General features: G+C 46.8%; 1 protein-coding gene across 2 annotated transcripts in view; it reads left to right on the plus strand.

The window, feature by feature from the left end:
* Positions 1-18,223, plus strand: part of LOC143829593 (sterol 26-hydroxylase, mitochondrial-like) — a 28,004-nt gene that overhangs the window by 5,226 nt on the left and 4,555 nt on the right. For both annotated transcript variants that reach the window (XM_077320755.1, XM_077320756.1), the window contains exons 3-7: positions 8,140-8,339; positions 13,341-13,538; positions 13,817-13,977; positions 15,971-16,137; positions 17,664-17,745. In XM_077320755.1, coding sequence (XP_077176870.1) covers positions 8,140-8,339; positions 13,341-13,538; positions 13,817-13,977; positions 15,971-16,137; positions 17,664-17,745 — 808 coding nt within the window. The remainder of the gene's footprint in view (positions 1-8,139; positions 8,340-13,340; positions 13,539-13,816; positions 13,978-15,970; positions 16,138-17,663; positions 17,746-18,223) is intronic.

Raw genomic sequence — 18,223 nt, forward strand, 5'->3', positions numbered from 1 at the left:
CTCTTGTATCCTTAGGAGGGGCTTAACTATTCATGGCATGGAAGCAATGGCTGACTGTCCTTTGCAGCTATTGTTCAGCCATACATACACACAGGCCTATCTAAAACCATGGTTTGCTTTCAGGGCTGTCTTGGAAAACTTACGGGCTACAAATGAGCAGAATTCTCAGGATGCAGAACTCTGTGTCAAATAATTAGCTATTTCCATGGCCGCGCAATTACACAGGCCCCAATTTACCTTGTGGCTCATTTTTGATGTGAAAACACATCTTATGGTGCTCTCGGAAAAACGGAAATAGTGGTGGGCATGACATCCGTCCATCCTGCCCCCCCCCAAGCATGGCATAAGAGGCAGGGAGGCAGCCAGTGGCAGAGGCTGTGGAGGCCCAGAGGTGGTGGCCCTTGCCATGGTCATGGCCTGGGGCCAGGTGCCAAAGACGGCCACCAGCTGACCAAGTAGCCAGAGCACAGCCACAGGCAGTGGTGGTGGTGGCAGACTGAGCGGGGCTCATCACCAACCCTTGCCAGCTGCCACCATGCCCATTATGTGGAATGTATTTCCACATAATGGGCAAGAATCTGCTTGTCGGTAAATTTTTTCCACTAAGTTGGCACACAACATTCTAAAGGGAGCTTGACTCACAGAGTGTTTTGAATTATGAAAACGTGGCCACTTGCACAACTTTCCAGGCATAAACATCAGCAAGTTGCATCAGTCTTGTCCCTCCCCCTTCCCTGAGGGAGGCTATCTAGCTTTTGTTTTTAAATTGCCACCATGTACCATCACCCTCCAGCCAGTGTGGTATAGCGGTTAAGAGCGGCGGCTTCTGATCTGGCAAGGTGGGGTGATTCTGCACTCCTCCACCTGCACCCAGCTTGGTGACCTTGGACTCCTCGGAGCCCTGATAGTGCTGTTCTGAATGAGCAGTCATTTCAGAGGCTCTCTCAGCCTCATATACCTCACAGGGTGTCTGCTGTGGGGGGAGGAAAGGGAAGGCGAATGTAAGCCCCTTCAGGCAGACTCCTTCAGGCAGTGAAAAGCAGGGTATAAAAACAACTTCAGCTTTTGAAAAAAAAACATTTTTAAAATTGCTACAGAATAGCTCCAAATATTGGGAGGTGAAAGAAGTTAGGGTGATATTCTGGGGGCATCATGGAAGTTCCTATACCACATAGTTTCTGAACTGGTTTCTCGGCGTTTGTTCCAGTAAAGAAGTTTTGTTATGTGATATGAGCCTTTCAAGATGGGCCCACTTCTCTTTAAAAAATGTTCACATAGGTAGCCTTCTTAGTCAATAGTAACAGAACAAAATTCGAGTCCAACATCTTCCAGGCTATAAGTTTTCAGGAGTCAAGGTTCACTTTGTCAGATACAAAAAAAAATGCTCTAAAAATGTTATTCTGACAAAGTTTTGCCCAGATTCAGATGTCACAACAAAAAAGTTGTTTGGATGATGTTGCTTGCTCTGCCTCCCCATGGCAAGACTGAAAGCTCTGACAAGGATGAAGCTCAGATCCTATAGCTAGGGTGTGAGATTTCGGGCGGAGGGGGGAGAGTCTGAGGAAGGCAGAATTAGGGGAGCGACCTCAGCAAGGGAAATACCATAGACTCCATCTTCCAAAGCAGTCAGTTTCTCCATGGGAACTGATCTTGCTCATCTGGAGACTGGCAACCTTACCTGTAACCAATCTGGTAGGTAATGGCAGCCAGAACACTTAAAGACACAACCTCATGTCCAGGGAGAATCCAAAGAGACTGGGTCATCTTGCCTTGCAGCCAGAATCCTCTGCCCCAGAACCAGCTGTAGCTGCAGAGACCTCTGCTCAGCTGCCATGCTGAGTCTCCGGTATTCACCTTCAGCCCTACTTAAGTACTTGCTTCAATAGCCAAGCAAGGAAGCTTTAATTTCCAGAAGTGGTTAAAAAAATCCTGGGGGGGAAAAGACGTTTTTCATAAATGTTCATATTTTTCCCCCAGGATTTTTTTTACCACCTAGCCAGCCCTATCTTTAAACAGGACAGGGTCCTATTAAATAAAAGAGTAAGGCCACCTGGGGAGGAGTTAGGGCGGGCCCTGTCCAGGATAAAAACTCAGAGGGCCCAATCAGGAACCGCGAAGCGGCTCCTGATTGGGCCCTCCAAGTGTCCATCCAGGGCCAAGCAGCCAATGGGGAGGCGTGAAAAGTGCCTTCCTATTGGCCCCTCACCAGGACAGACCAAAATTCCATTCACCCAGCCAAGTATGGCTGCCAGTCTGCTCCTGACCACCAAAGGGAGAGGAGGTCAGTAGGGCTGCCAAGGGGGGTGAGAACAGAGGCTTGGACAGGCTGCGCCAGCCCTTTTCGCCCCAAGGCTGTCCTAACTGTCATAGGTAAAGGTAAAGGTATCCCCTGTGCAAGCACCGAGTCATGTCTGACCCTTGGGGCGACGCCCTCTAGCGTTTTCATGGCAGACTCAATACGGGGTGGTTTGCCAGTGCCTTCCCCAGTCATGACCGTTTACCCCCCAGCAAGCAAGCTGGGTCCTCATTTTACCGACCTCGGAAGGATGGAAGCCTGAGTCAACCTTGAGCCGGCTGCTGGGATCGAACTCCCAACCTCATGGGCAAAGCTTTCAGGTGGCTGCCTTACCACTCTGCGCCACAAGAGGCTCTTTTCCTAACTGTCATGCCCAACTGTAAATTGCCTCAGAACCCTGACAGAGCTGGCAGGAGGCTGCAGAGTGCTCCCCCTCCCCCCCTTCAGGCCTGCTGCGAAGGAGCCTCTGACAGGCCCTGACTGAGGGGAGGGAGGCATTTTCCTTCAGAGAACAACGCAGGGGAGCCTGAGGGCCTTCCTTTTGAGGGGGGAGAGAATTTCCCCTTCTGCCAAACAGTTGCCTGACAGGGAGGCTACAGAAAAGCCCCTTCTCACTTAAAATACTGCTCTGGCCGGGGGTTAGACACAGCCAAGCCATGTGTCTTTCTTCTTTGCAACTCTCTGCAGATTTGAGGCCACTGCACAGTGCTATTCTGCAGATGAAACTGTTTTTTTGTCTCCTGTTTCATCTGTACAGCAACCCTGTGCAGTAGGCCTCAAATCTTTCAATTCAACAACAACCTGTGTTGGAAGCCTTAAATGTTTCTTCTCTACCACAACCCTGTCCAAAGTAGCCCTTTCTGCCTGGGGAGCTGATCTTTATACTCTGCAGGTGAGCTGTAATTCCAGGAGCTCTCCAGGCCACACCTGGAAGTTGGCTACCCCTGGGTTGGAAATATTCCTGGAGGTTTGGAGGTGGGACTTCAAAATCGTACAATGCCTCAGAGTCCAGCCTTCAAATGAGCCATTTTTGCCTGCAGTTGGTAGGGAGTGGTGCAGGAGTATCCCTCCTGGCCTATGGGTTATGGCCAGCCCTTATCAGCAACTGTTTGTATTCTGGGGCACAGACGGGCATCAGTCCTGTGAGTCTGGAAAGTGCAGGAAGATCTAAATAAATATTTACAGCCTGAAACTAAATAGAGAACAAGTAAATGTCTGGAGACACATAGTAACTGAAATAGCAACTGGCAAATAACCTTGGCCTGGCAAATAAAACAGTATTAAAAACCTTACTAAGGTAAAGACTGCTGTACACAGACAGTCTTCCTCTTAGGGTTGCCAGCTTCCCTGTGAGGCTCGCTACCCCACCTACCTCATGGGGAGTCTGCTATGGGGAGAGAAGGGGAAAACGACTGGAAAATGCTTTGAGACACCTGGGGCCTGCTGGGTCACTGCGGCCCATTCCCAGTTCTCTCAGATCTCTCACAACCCTACATACCTCACAGGTTGACTATTGTGGAGAGACAAATGGAAAAGGTGTTTGTAAACCGCTTTGAGACTCCTTTGGGTAGTAAGCAATAGGGTACAAAAATCCGTTCTTCTAAGGAGCAACCATGAAAGAAGCATGTGGGCACATAACATTTTACCAACAGTGAAAATATGGGAGACAGAAGGAACAGGGTGGACACCTGTGTACTGTGACTACCCCATGTGTATTAGGGCAGAGGGGCATTTCGGTGAATGTGGCCTAATTCACACAAGAAGGGAAATGACGCAGAACTGGGGGGAATTGTAATCTTCCCCTAAGAAGAGTCTCCAGTCGGATTTTCCCTTCACATATCTGAAGACATGGCTCTGGAAAGCTCATCTGTAACCACTATGCCACAATTCCCAAAGGTCAGTCCTCTCCCACAATCAACGAACATTCCATACCACAGGTTCTTGACACCCATATCTCCACACCCATGGCCTCATTTGCCACCATGCCACCACAACCTCCCACACAACACACATGACAACCCCATGCCCTTACAGACTGGACAACTCCTCCCCTTCCTCTTCCCACTGCCAAGCTCTAGCGCCCGTTGTTTTCTTGGAGACAACGGGCTTTGCCCCTAGTTATTATATATTTCTTCACTGTACGAGTGCATTTAAACTTATGTGACCACTGAGGATGACCCCTTAGGGGTTGAAACATGCCTGGGTTTGGTCCTCATATTTGTTTGTTTTGTTTTATTTATATACCACCCTCCCTTATGGCTCAGGGCAGGTTACATTGAAGTTTGTGATACAATACAAAGAAAAACAATGATTGTGAACATATAATGTTACTAAAAATATAATTTCTAACAGTGGAACATTTAATTTTTAATAGAATATTGTGACCTTGTACACAACAACTGTCTTATTATTATTGACTGCACTGTGGTTCAGCTTTTCCCCTGCAGGGTGGGTTTGTGGTGGGAGGGGCCTCTGGTTCGTGGAGTTGGTTCATTGGCCTCGACCAAAGGTTTGGAGGTGAGCTCCATTTTGCAGGCCTTGCAAAATTGTTTTAACTCTGCCAGGGCCCTGATCTCTTGTGGGAGCTCAGTCCACCAAGTGGGGGGCAGTATAGAGAAAGCCTGGTTGCGGCCAAATGAGCTTCCCTGGGACCAAGGATCACCAGCTTCTTGACATTTACAGAATGTGGTGCGCCCTGGGGGGCATAAATAGAGAGACTCGGGGCTCAGACTGCATATGGCCTTGAAGGCCAGAAGCCTGATCCTGGTAGCCAGTGCAGCTGTTGGAGTAAGGGCCAGATGTGGGCCCTCCAAGGTATCCCTGGCTGCTGCATTCTGTACCAGTTGTAGTTTCCGGATCAGGGATAAAAGTAGGCCCGCATAGAGCGAGTAGGAGAAATTCAGTCTACAAGTGACCACCTGGATAACTTTAACTAGGTGTTCTAGGGCCAGGTAGGGTGCTAGCAGGTGTGGGTGTGCCAGCTGTGCTACTCTGCTGTCCTGTTCCTCCATGGAGAGGGAGGTATCAAGTAATCACACCCATGTGTTAATATTGATTCTGTACTTGCTGTATTACTAGTATAGACAACTGAGATTTTATCAATGTTATTAACTTTTATCATGTGCAGGTAATTATAATAAATATTCTGCAGGGTTGCCAACAGCCCTGAAGAACAATGTTCTGGCGTTTGAATAAAGGTTTAGTGTGTGGAAATGGGCAGCTAAAGCTTTTTCATGGCATACAGGTAAATAACGTCTCTGTTAAAAGGACAGGACATTTCTTCCTCCAGGCAATTGGCAACCCTAATGTCCAATTTAAACTACCAACACACCTTTGCCTAAGAATTCTTATCATTATACTCCACATATAGGACCATCCAACTTTCAAAGCTATTGGCCTTCAACCATAGAGTACAAAGGCCAGGAAAATAGAACTGCCACAGGAGTTACTCATCCTCTCTAGTGAAAAATAAAAATAAAAGATCATAATCGGAGCACCTGGGAATAATCCATAGGTGCCTATAGGTCCCTGGCCTACAGCCACTTTCAGAAGGGGATCCAGATTCCCATCCCACAACGTGTCCCACCACTTTCCTGCAGCCACTGCTCATACCTCCTTTTGTAGCAGCTGGGAGGGCAGGCATGGCCTTCCAAAAAGCCAGACTTGGCACAGGAGCCTCCAGCTGCTGATCTTTACAGTAAGTTTCATATGCCAAAGAAACTATAGCAATGCTGAGTCCATCTGGCCTGGAATTCTGGAGGAAATGAAAAGTTGCAGTTATAGGGCATGAACTGACGTTCTTCAGAGCTGAACAAAATTTGAGTCCAAAGGCACCTTTAAGACCAACAAAATTTTATTTAAGGTGTGAGCTTTTGTGTGCATGCACACTTCCTCAGATAATGGAACAAGAATCATAGGTGTACAGATATAATAAGGAGAGAATAAATTAGTAGTAAATTAATAAACAGCATAACAACAAACATGCAGCATGATAATGAAGACTGGATAGTTCCTTGCTAAAATAAAATCAGTCCATTGGGTTCAATTGTCATTGACAAACACATAACGGGAATAAAATGTTAAGGTTGGTGATTAATGTCAGATGCTTTCCGAGTTGTGGAAAGAACTAATTAAAAGAGACTTGTTGCTAGTCCTATCTGTCTCCACCCAAGCACAGAAACATCCCCACAAATGACAAGCCCTGCTGTGTTTGTTCTCCTGTCCGAAGACCAGAGTTAGATTCTAAATTAAGAAATCAATATCCTTGTGGAGTCCTGGGGATTCCATTGTTTTGAGTGTTGTAGTAATAAATTAAATTAGGATATTGGTTTCTTATCTCACTACATAGGGTAACCTTATTCAACTCTTATATCTATATTCCTTAGAATCCCCTCTTCATTTCATTTGGGAGAATGGGACTGTAATGTGATGTAAGTATGTATGTATTGTAATTTAGAATCTAACTCTCTGGTCTTCAGACAGGAGACAAACACAGCAGGGTTTGCTGCAAATTTCCAGCAAGCTGGGGGAAGGCCATGTGTTGTAGGCATCTATTGGCCAGTGCTGATAACACCTCCCTAAAGCAACTTTGCACTTATTTTAAAAATGTATGTATGATTTATATGTTCCAAGTTCCATGCTGTTGGGGAATGTGGAGGTGGGGGTTCCTCCTTCTGCACAGCATTCCGGGTTTCCCCTAGCTTTTCTCCAATCTTTTCCATCAATGCAAAGACTGCATGGATGACATATGGGTGGGAGAATAGAATATGAATGTTTGAGGTCCTGCTTATGCTCTGTTATTTCAGCAACTACAGCAGCAGCAGAGAAACTATACAAGTCTAACCCCATCTGGAAAATACTTAAGTCACTGGGAAGGAAAAAAACAAACAGATACTTGTATATGATTCCCTATGGCAGAGGTCCCCAACCCCCGGGACCGGTCCGTGGATCAGGCAGTACCGGACTGCGGCTCCTCCTCGTCCTCCTTCCCGGCTGCTGCCTCGGGGGCTGCCCTGCCACTCTGCCACTGGCTCATCTTTGGTGCTCTCCAGCAGCTGCCATGGTTGGGGCTCCCCCTCAGCATGGCACTGCACAGCTCCTGCTGGCAGCATCCCCCAGTGGGAGGTGGGAAGTCAGGGGCACTGGCGGGAAAGCAAGTGGAGCAGGGGCTCAGGCAGCAGCTGCGACATCCCTCAGCAAAAGACTACCCCCCCACACCCGGCCTCAGTAGAATTGTCAAGCGTTGACCGGTCCCCAGTGATAAAAAGGTTGGGGATCACTGCCCTATGGGACAAGCAGTAACAGTGGTGAGGAAGAAAGTTTTACAATGGCAAAGGGTATTACAGTCTCTGTTCAATTTGTGGTCCTCCAAAGCTTGGTCCTTGCATTTTGAAGAATGCTGAGGAAGATTGTGTTTTAGTCTGGTCTGATCCCCAGTCAGGCCCTTTTGAGACAGGCCCTAGGGGACAGAGAAGGAAGGATCTCCTTGATGCATCATGCCTCCATTTCCATTTTTTACAGTTTGAGTGCTGCAATATAGAGCTGCCTTGTTCATTTTTTGATCACCTGGATAAATGAAAAGGAGCTCAACAAGAGCTTTGAAGGAATTTTGGCCAATTACTACAAATTGTTGTAAGTGTGGGTTGGAGGGCCGTCTAAAGTTGGATTGCAGCCCTCTCATTCTCTGGGCTGTCTAAACACAGTTGGGTTCATTTGACTGCTGAGTCAAGGGTGGATGCTGGCAGACTGAGAATCAGTGCCCAATGGAATGGATACATTTGCCCGGATGTCAGGAGCTGTCTGTTGTTCTCCCCTGTCCAACTCTTTCTCGCTCTCATTCGTAGGGAAGGGGAACGGTGGCATCGCCTGCGGCAGGTACTGAACAAGAGGATGCTCAAACCTTCAGAAGCTGTGCTGTATGCCGATGTCATCAATGAGGTGGTGTCTGACCTAATGGTGCATCTGGAAGATGTGAGGGGGAAAAGCCCCTCTGGGGTGATGATCCAAGATGTGGCCCAAATACTTTACCGATTTGCCTTAGAAGGTGTGTGGTGAATTATCATGTAACCCTAGCATCAAAGCCCATTTAAAAAATGGGGTTTGAAAGGCTTCCCTTTGGTCAGGAAAGGCAGCGAGAGGGCTTGGGGGGCTGAAGGGAAGGAAATTCTCTCCCCCCCCCACACCCCGTGGGTGCTCCCTTCGGCTCCCAAAGCCCTCTCAGCACCTCTCTGAGGCAGCAACAGGGCTTTACAGCCCAAAGGGAAGCGAATTTCCCCCCCCCCCTTTGGCGCGGCCGCTTCCCTTTGGGTTGCAAAGTCCTGTCCCACTGCCGGTGAGAGAAAGAGCACCGCCCCTGCTGGCCCGCCAATCCCCCCCGGGACAGAGCTACCTGGGAGCTGTGGATGTACCCTCCTTGCTGGCCAGAAAGCTTCTGGCAGCAAGGCTGGGTGCAGGGCTCCAGGAGGCGGGCGCTGCAGGGGCCAGCCCAATCCGGTCGTGCCCCGCTGGACGGGAAGCAACAGCACCTGGACAGGTGGTTCCTGTCTGGGACAGCACCCGGAGAGCACTGGGACAGGACTGCCCAGATGTCCATTTCCATAATATGTAGAGGAACTATAAGGATATGATCCCCAACGCAATATCTATGCATCCCATGGCACTCACCAATGGGGGTTTTGGTACTCATTTTCTACATCCCCAAGCAATTTCTTCCCCAAGGCAAATAGCCAGTCCTGTCTTTCCTGCCCTCACTGTTGCAGGAGATCCTTCAGAATAAAAAGGATATTACCTTTGGGGAAGCAAGGAATATTCATTGCTATACAAATGCCTTCCCCCTAGGAGGATGCTTAGCTCATAACCTCCTAGCATTTTGTGTTTAGCAACCAGATTGTCCCACTTTTGGCCCCAGTATTCCATGGCAGCCATTTTGTGACTGGCCCTGGCCCTTGTGGCAGAAAATTTTGTGGTAGTGACATTCTGAGAGTCCATTCCCAGAATCCCAAAAGTGCCACAAGACTGGGGACCCCTGCACAATAAAGGCTTTCCTTTCAGTGAGAGTCCATGGCTCTCATGGTGTGTCTGTTGCAAAGATGAAGCATGAGCAGATCACCAGCAGGCACAAGCATGATCCTCATCCATGTGAGATCTCGCAGCTGGGGCCCCACAGTGGCTTGGGAGGAGTCCCTTCAATGCAAGTAATAGAGGCAGAAAATGTTGCCCCCAACACACAATTGGAGTGCGTATGTGAGAGAGGAACTAAAGAGCCTGTTGATGCGGGTGAAGGAGGAGAGTGCAAAAGTTGGCTTGAAACTCAACATTAAGAAAACGAAGATCATGGCATCCGACCCTCTCAATTCCTGGCAAATAGTTAGGGAAGAAATGGAGGTAGTGACAGATTTTCTTTTCCTGGGCTCCAGGATCACTGCAGATGGGGACTGCAGCAAAGAAATTAAAAGATGCTTGCTCCTGGGTAGGAAAGCTATGGCAAATCTAGACAGCATCTTAAAAAGCAGAGACATCACCCTGCCAACAAAAGTGCGTTTAGTCAAGGCTATGGTATTCGCAGTTGCAATGTATGGCTGTGAAAGTTGGACCATAAGGAAGGCCGAGCGTCAAAGAATTGAGGCTTTTGAACTCTGGTGTTGGAGAAGACTCTTGCGAGTCCCTTGGACTGCAAGGCGAACAAACTGGTCAGTCCTAGAGGAGATCAGCCCTGCCCGCTCCTTAGAAGGCCAGATCCTGAAGATGAAACTCAAATACTTTGGCCACCTCATGAGAAGGAAGGACTCCCTGGAGAAGAGCCTAATGCTGGGAGCGATTGAGGGCAAAAGAAGAAGGGGATAACAGAGAATGAGGTGGCTGGATGGAGTCCCTGAAGCAGTAGGTGCAAACTTAAATGGACTCCAGGGAATGGTAGAGGACAGGAGGGCCTGGAGGATCATTGTCCATAGGGTCGCAATGGGTCAGACACGACTTCGCACCTAACAGCAACAACAATGTGAGAGAGAAGAGCTGGGTTTTTGTATCTCACTTTGCTATCCAAAGGAGTCTCAAAGCAACTTACAACCACCTTATCTTCCTCTCCCCACAACAGACACCCAGTGGGTTAGGTGAGGCTGAGAGAACTCTGAGAGAACTGTGAATGGCCCAAGGTCAACCAGCTGGCTGCTTATGGAGGAGGAATGGGGAATCAAACATGGTTCTCCTGATTACACCACACTGGCTTTCAAGGTGTTTGGAGGGAAAGCAGGGACCAGTTTCTTATTGTCCTTTCCTTTCCTTTGACCAATAAAAGCTCTATAGCTCAATGCTTGAGCAGTTTAACAATCTGAGATTTCATTTATGAATCCCCTGTGGACATTGAAGCTAATCTCTTGGAGCTAACATCATCAGCCTGAGAAAGAGCATCATAGATTTGTTATGATATCTGCAATTAAGAAGTTTTAAGGTGACAGAATATCTTTTTCTTCCTTGGAAGAAAGTGAACTATCCAAAACTTAAATTTGTGGTTGGAGCAGAAAAACTATTTTGAGGTTCATTCCTTTCTGGAAACAGGACACTCATTCCTAAGACTGAAGAACTAGTTTCTGGTTCTGACACCAATTCCAGAAATGCATCCAACTTTTGCAGGTATCATTTATTTGCAAGTAATATAGGATCTTTTTCTTACCTATTTTTAAATTTTGAAACACTGAGGTCATTACCCCTGTCTAAGGAGGACAAATATAAAATGAACTAATAACTAAGTAAAAACAGAGGGATTTAAAAATGGTATCTCTTCCTCAAGCTTCCTATAACAAACAAACAGCAAGGATGTTGCCAAGAGAAGGGGAGTGGGGAGAAACTCCCCAGATTCCTATCTCACTCAGCTTTGCTTGGCTCAGCAGCCCATGCCTCTCAAGGTTAGTCTCTTCCAAATAAAGTTAAAAGCTAGAGGTTGAAAGTGAAAAGAGATGCAGCCCAGTAAAACACAGGAGGAGAAAAGAAAGGAGGAAGAAAAGCCACTTCACAAGGTACAACTACACCACCACCTGACTCACCATATCTGCTCACTTATTATTTATTTGTTTGTTTGTTTGTTTGTTTGTTTGTTTGATTTCTATGCCGCCCTTCCATATGGCTCAGGGCGGTTTACATACTACATGGGAGGATATATGTAAAAGTAAAACCCTAAGTAAAACTTCTCTAAAACAAAGAAGAGAGGAAGTTAAAACCAAGATAAATAAAAAATATTGAAACTTAAACTAAATTAAACTGAAGGAAAACAAAATAAAACAAAACAACCCCATCTTGGGAAAGTTCTGCCCACAAACGTCTGATCCCACAGCCTGGAAGTTAACTATTGTAATCAATTTATCCTACACAGCCATGTTAGGCCAGTACTAATATCTACAGCCAAGAAGGCATGAGGGATTTAATAGTATGCTTGCACTCAGTCTCAGACTCCAGTCCGACAAAGTGCCAGCAGACAACTAAAAAAACTTGCTTCAGAGGGTTTAGGGTTTCATTTGTCCTGATTGGTTGGGTGTTTTTTTTTTTAAAGACAGAGTAGGAGGGAGGGTTTATAACACTGTCCAAGAGTTGTTTCCAAATGAGAGACAGCAATGAGGAGGGGAGAACCTATTTCTAAATAATTGAGCAAAATGTTTTTTAAAAAGACAAGTTTGCAGGAAGAAACGTCTACCCTGAAACTGAGCCATGGGAAAGTATACAAGGATTTTCTTCTCATTTTATTTTCAAAACTAGAAATAAAGCCTATTTTATCCAGGAATAAAATGGGCGCTAGGCCCCCGCTCCCCGGGGAAGCCTTCACAGGGCGAAGGCTTCCCAGGGGCTGGGGCACTGCGGCAAGTCAGGCGCGACCTGGGGCGTTCTATCGGTGGCGGGAACAGGCTGGCCCCGTCACAGGGAGGTTAAAGATAAGATTTGGTTGAGGGACAGTACTACTGGATGGCCTTATGCTAATTACTCTTTCTCAGCCTGGCCTATGTCACAGGATGAAATGGAGGAGCCGACCACCCTGAGCGCCTTAGAGGAAGATGGGATAAAAATATGAAATACTGTAGGATAGTGTAATCCTAAATAGAGTTATGCCTTCTTAAATACACTGAAGTCCGTGGGCTTGGACTGTTTACAGTTGTACTGCTAGTGTGCTCCTTAACTAAGGAGGCATACTATCCTGCTTATCTCTCAGATACTCTCTGCTGCATCACACCAGGTTCTGTAGGCTATAGGACCACGGGGACTTGGGTAGTTTATATGGAATGCACAGAGAAGCTGTGCTGTTCATTAGGACTCGTACAGAAAAAGCCTCCTAATATGTTCTTTGCTAATCAGGCTCTCTTCAGTGAACCAGACTGAAGGGTACAAGGGTACAAGTTTAGTCTTCCTGACATGAAGAGTTTCCCACTAAAAAATACAGAACCATCTCTTGTGTCTGAAATAAGGGTAATGGATAGTCGTTTATCCTGTACCATGTTTCACTTTTTAATAAATGAGAGCCAGGTTAGTGGTAGCCTGTAATCTGGAAAACCAGGTTTGATTCCCCATTCCTCCACATGCAGCCAGCTGGGTGACCTTAGACCAGTCACAGCTCTCACTTGCCTCACAGAGTCCTGTTGTGGTGAGAGGAATGGTAGGTGATTGTATGCCACTTTGAGGCTCCTTCAGGTAGTAGAAAGTGGGGTACCAAAAAACAGCTCTTCTTTTAAAATGATACATCCAGTGGAAATTACTTTCCCTATTCTGGGAAGTTATCTAACTTGTGTACGGCATATTTCCTGCTAACCATCCATTCCAACAACCCAGTATTGGCACATTCAGTCCAGATTCCCAAGTACAACCACAACATCTTGCAATAATTAAGCCATCTAATTTCCCCCTGTACTCCAGTCCTATCTCCCACACAGCTTGACCTCACCAGCTCTCCCTCCTCATGTTCCCTTCTCTCCCCCATTATGATATTTTGCTTCCCTGTGGTGGTCACCATGTGACAGCATAGAGGGATAGTTCTTCTGGACATTGCATCTGTGCTTTCCACTTCTAGGCATCTCCTACATTCTGTTTGAGACCCGTATTGGCTGTCTGGAGAAGCAGATCCCTGCTGAGACACAGCATTTTATTGATGCTATTGGAGACACCCTGAAGAATTCTGTTTTTGCCACTCTCCTGCCCAAGTGGACCCGGGAAGTGTTGCCCTATTGGAATCGCTACTTACACGGCTGGGACACAATCTTTGCCTTTGGTACGTACAAGGTGGAGAGGCAAAGTGGATCATAGTTTATTGGGCGTTTCGTCAGAATTAGTCCAACATTGTTTGAAGAGCTGGGATCTTCCTCAACTTTGGAGGGGGGATAATTTGATATCGCTATAAGTTTCCTCACAATGTCCAAAATGGTAAAGGAAACAATTCTAAATGTGTGAGGGATTCTCTACCCTTGTGAAAAACATTGTCATGGAAGGTCCTCAGCACCCATGGCAACAGTTGCTCATGACTACATATGGTGTCTCTCATTGCCCTAGGTAAGAAATTGATTGATCAGAAGATGATGGTGTTAGAAAAGCATCTGGACCAAGGAGAGGAAGTCTCAGGCTACCTAACCTACCTACTGTCTACTGGGAAACTTAGCCAAAAAGAGATTTATGGCAGCATCGCTGAGTTACTGCTGGCTGGCATAGATACGGTAGGACATGATATCTTAGCTGTCTGATTTGCACTCCCACATAACATGAAGCTGTCATTAGGGAGACATGACTTGCTAGTCCAGACTCATGCTGGAGAAGCAGGAGATCACACTGATCCACATAATCTTGGATTTCATAGAATCATAGAGTTGGAAGGGGCCATACAGGCCATCTAGTCCAACCCCCTGCTCAACGCAGGATCAGCCCAAAGCATCCTAAAGCATCCAAGAAAAGTGTGTATCCAATCTTTGCTCGAAGACTGCCAGTGAGGGGGAGCTCACCACCTCCTTAGGCAGCCTATTCCACTGCTGAACTACTCTGACTGTGATATTTCCCCCCTGATATCTAGCCTATATCATTGTACTTGTAGTTTAAACCCATTACTGTGTGTACTTTTCTCTGCAGCCAATGGGAACAGCATCCTGCCCTCCTCCAAGTGACAACCTTTCAATAGTCCACATCTCCAGGAATTTCCCAACCTGGATCTGGCATCTCTACTTCCCCACAGTGGCTGGGGGGAGGGACACCTGGCAACCCTAATTGTCTTGCAGGGATGGATTGGCCATGATGGCCACTGGGAGTTCTCCTGGAGTTGACTGATGGCTTCCCCTCACACTTGGGATCAGCCAAACCAATAGATGTGCCAACCTAGCAGAACCTCATGTAGGTTTGGTCACTCAGGGTTGGGGAATTCCTGTGGAGACCCATGAATGGGGCTTGATATGGGGTTGCCAGCCTCCAGGTAGTGGCTGAAGATCTCTTCAGCCCGGTCTGCAGACAACAGATAGCAATTCCTCTGGAGAAAATGGCTACCTTGGAAGGTGGACTCCATGGCATTACACCCCTCTAAGGTTCTCCACTACCCAACCTCTCTAGGTTCTACTCTCAAAATTGCCAGAAATTTCCTAACCCAAAATGTTGAGGGACCTCAGCAGAGTATTATGCCTTAGACTCCATTAACTAAAGCAGTCATTTTTTCCAGAGGAACTGAAATTTGTAGTCTGAAGATCAGTTATAATTCTGGGAGATCAGCAGGTCACATCTGGAGGTTAGCAACTGTAGCAGGCAGAGTTCTTTCCTCCATCCCTCCTTGTGGGAAGCAGGAAAGGGGGTTCCGAGACTATTTTCCTTCCTCGTTTGCCCCACCTATTTTGTCTTAGTAGTGCATCTAAGAGGGAATTAAACAATATATTTAAGATAGATTTTCCTTCTAACAAAGAGTGGCAGCTCTTGTTTCATAAACGGAAAGGTCATATCTATACTCCAGTGCCTCAAATTTACACTAGGCCTTTGATAACTATGGGTACCAGCAGGGGGGAGAAACTATCCTGTCTCTTCAGTAGAGGGTTAATGGATGGAAATGGTCAGTTGAAGCCCTTATTGTAGGAAGGTAAATTATTTCACTTGGCAAAAGATATCCCATTAAACTCTACTAAAAGGACAGAACTTTTTTTTCTACAGCCCAGTTGGCAACTCTGTGATTTATTTAAATTAAATTAATCAATGAATAATTTACAAACCCTTAAATGCCATCTTTGTGTGTCATCTTTATTTACTTGCTATATTTGTATGTCATCCAGTCTTCAAAAATCTCAAAGCCAAGGTGTTAACTTTATGAAGAAGGCTGAGCAGATGTTCACGGGAACACCACCCATGGAAATACTAGAATGAGCATTTAAACTTGGGTGTCTCACAGCCAAGTAACTGCTAAGGCTGTGCTACCTCACTGATTCATAACATAACAGTAAGACTACAAAGATCAAACATGCTTGTTTGCAATAATAATTGTATCAGTGTATTCTTAATTCTAGGAAACGGGGAAAATGTAACAAGCTAGAAAGATAATGTGTATTATCATAATATGCTTTTGAGAGATTGTTGGGTGTGCCTAGGTCCTTGAAGGCTGACTGTCAGTTCCAGGATCTTGCCTGAAAATGGTGCCTAAATGATGCCTAAAAGTCCTGTCATCACTGTTTTGCTTTGCCTTTTCAGACATCCAATACTCTCTCATGGGCCATGTACCACCTATCCCAGGACCTGAAGATTCAGGAAGCTTTGTACCAGGAGATTATCAATGTGGTGCCCAAAGATCGGATCCCTGATGCCAAAGATCTCACCAAAATGCCACTGCTAAAGGCCACAATCAAGGAGACTCTCCGGTAAGAGCTCCCATCATTGTTTGAAGAAGCAGAACCTCAAGCTTAAGTATCTGGTGGCTCTCAACACCTCTCTTGTGATTTCCCCCTCAAACCATCATCACCTAGAGAAAGCTGCTACATTCATCTCTATTTGTGTCCCAATATTTCTGAAGGTAACTCCTTTCTATAGCTAGCGAGCCGCCTTGCCGGTACGGGGATAAGGGGTACAGCGTTACGCTGGATACGCTCCTTCCTCCAAAACCGGACACAGAGGGTAGCCGTGGGAGAGGAAGTATCGGGCCCTTACCGGCTCCCTTGTGGGGTCCCACAGGGCTCGGTGCTCTCTCCTACATTATTTAACATCTTTATGCACCCTCTGGCTCAACTGGTACGGAGCTATGGGCTGGGTTGCCACCAGTACGCTGATGACACCCAGCTCTTTCTCCTCATGGATGGCCACCCGGACTCCCCCCCAGATCCATTTGCCAGATGTTTGGAAGCCGTAGCCGGATGGCTCGAGCAGAGTCGCCTGAAACTCAACCCCTCCAAGACGGAGGTTCTGTGGTTGGGCCGTAGGGGGGCAGATCAGGAAGCGCGCTTACCCTTTCTGGCCGGGACGCAACTTAATATCGCATCTCAGGCCAGGAATTTAGGGGTGACCATCGATGCCTCACTAACACTCGAGGCACAGGTTAAACAGGTAGCTAGCCGGGCATTTTTCCATCTTCGCCAGGCTCGGCTACTAGCGCCCTATCTGTCCTCTGAACACCTGGCCACAGTGATCCATGCGACGGTCACCTCTAGACTAGATTTCTGTAACTCGCTCTACACCGGCCTGCCTCTGGGCTTGATCCGGAAACTGCAACTCGTCCAAAATGCGGCTGCTAGAGTCCTCACAGCTACACCATGGAGGGCTCACATCCAGCCAGTTCTGAGGCAGCTGCATTGGTTACCGGTCGCCTTCCGGATCAGGTTCAAGATTTTGGTTTTGACCTTCAGGGCCATCCGTGGTCTAGGCCCAGCATATATGAGGGACCGCCTTTTGCCCTATATCCCCCGCAGGGCTTTACGCTCTGCGGGGGCTAACCTACTGGTCGTTCCCGGCCCCAAGGAAGCCCGCCTGGCCTCGACTAGGGCCAGGGCCTTTTCGGTCCTGGCCCCAACCTGGTGGAATGAGCTCCCGGAAGAGCTGAGGGCCCTGCGGGAATTACCAGCATTCCGCAGGGCCTGTAAGACGGAGCTCTTCCGCCAGGCCTATAACTGAGGCCGGGCGGAAAGAAGATCAGCCCCCCCCTCACAAACTGGTGGTAGAGAGCGTCACCCCCCACCGTAGATGAGGATGCGGAGAGCAAATGAGTAGGCTACGCCATCGCTGTTACAATTATTGTAAATCATTGGTTTTTATTGTCATTTTATGGTTTTAGGGGACGGGTTTATGTAAGCCGCCTCGAGCCTTCGGGGGGAGGCGGGGTATAAATATAAATATAATAATAATAATAATAATAATATATCAGTGACACCCCCCACCCCAACTAATTTCTCTGTAGGCTGTATCCTGTGGTCCCTGCCAATGCCCGAATCATTGCGGAGAAGGATGTGGTTGTCGGAGGGTACAAGTTTCCAAAAGATGTGAGTAGAAAAATATTCCTGATCTTGTGCAGCAAACATCTGTTAGTGCCCTATGCTCAGCAATCAGAAATAAGAAAAGGGAGTCAATGGATTTTGCACAGGGCCAGTCTAAAGTAAGAAAAACATGTGTAGTATACTAGGTTTGAGATAACTGGTATAGCACCTGTGCATTAAAAAAATTTACTACACAATTTCTATAAAAATATATGTTGGAGGCTGTTTATGTAAACATAAAACATTTAATTAAAATAATAAAAGATTACAATAAGAATATAACTAGTGCAAAAGCAACAGCATCCCATTGGGCAGATTACAGTGTTACTACTTTGGTGCTTCTTGTAAAATAGCAATCAAGAAGCAAAGAAACCATTTACAATATAGATCAATCAACAGAATAAAGCAAAACACATCTGTTAAATATTTCACATGGGGACAGATTGCCTAAAAGCTTGGAATAATAAAAACATTTCTGCTCAGC

The sequence above is a fragment of the Paroedura picta genome, chromosome 2 (assembly GCF_049243985.1).
Source record: "Paroedura picta isolate Pp20150507F chromosome 2, Ppicta_v3.0, whole genome shotgun sequence".
Classification (NCBI taxonomy): Eukaryota; Metazoa; Chordata; class Lepidosauria; order Squamata; family Gekkonidae; genus Paroedura; species Paroedura picta.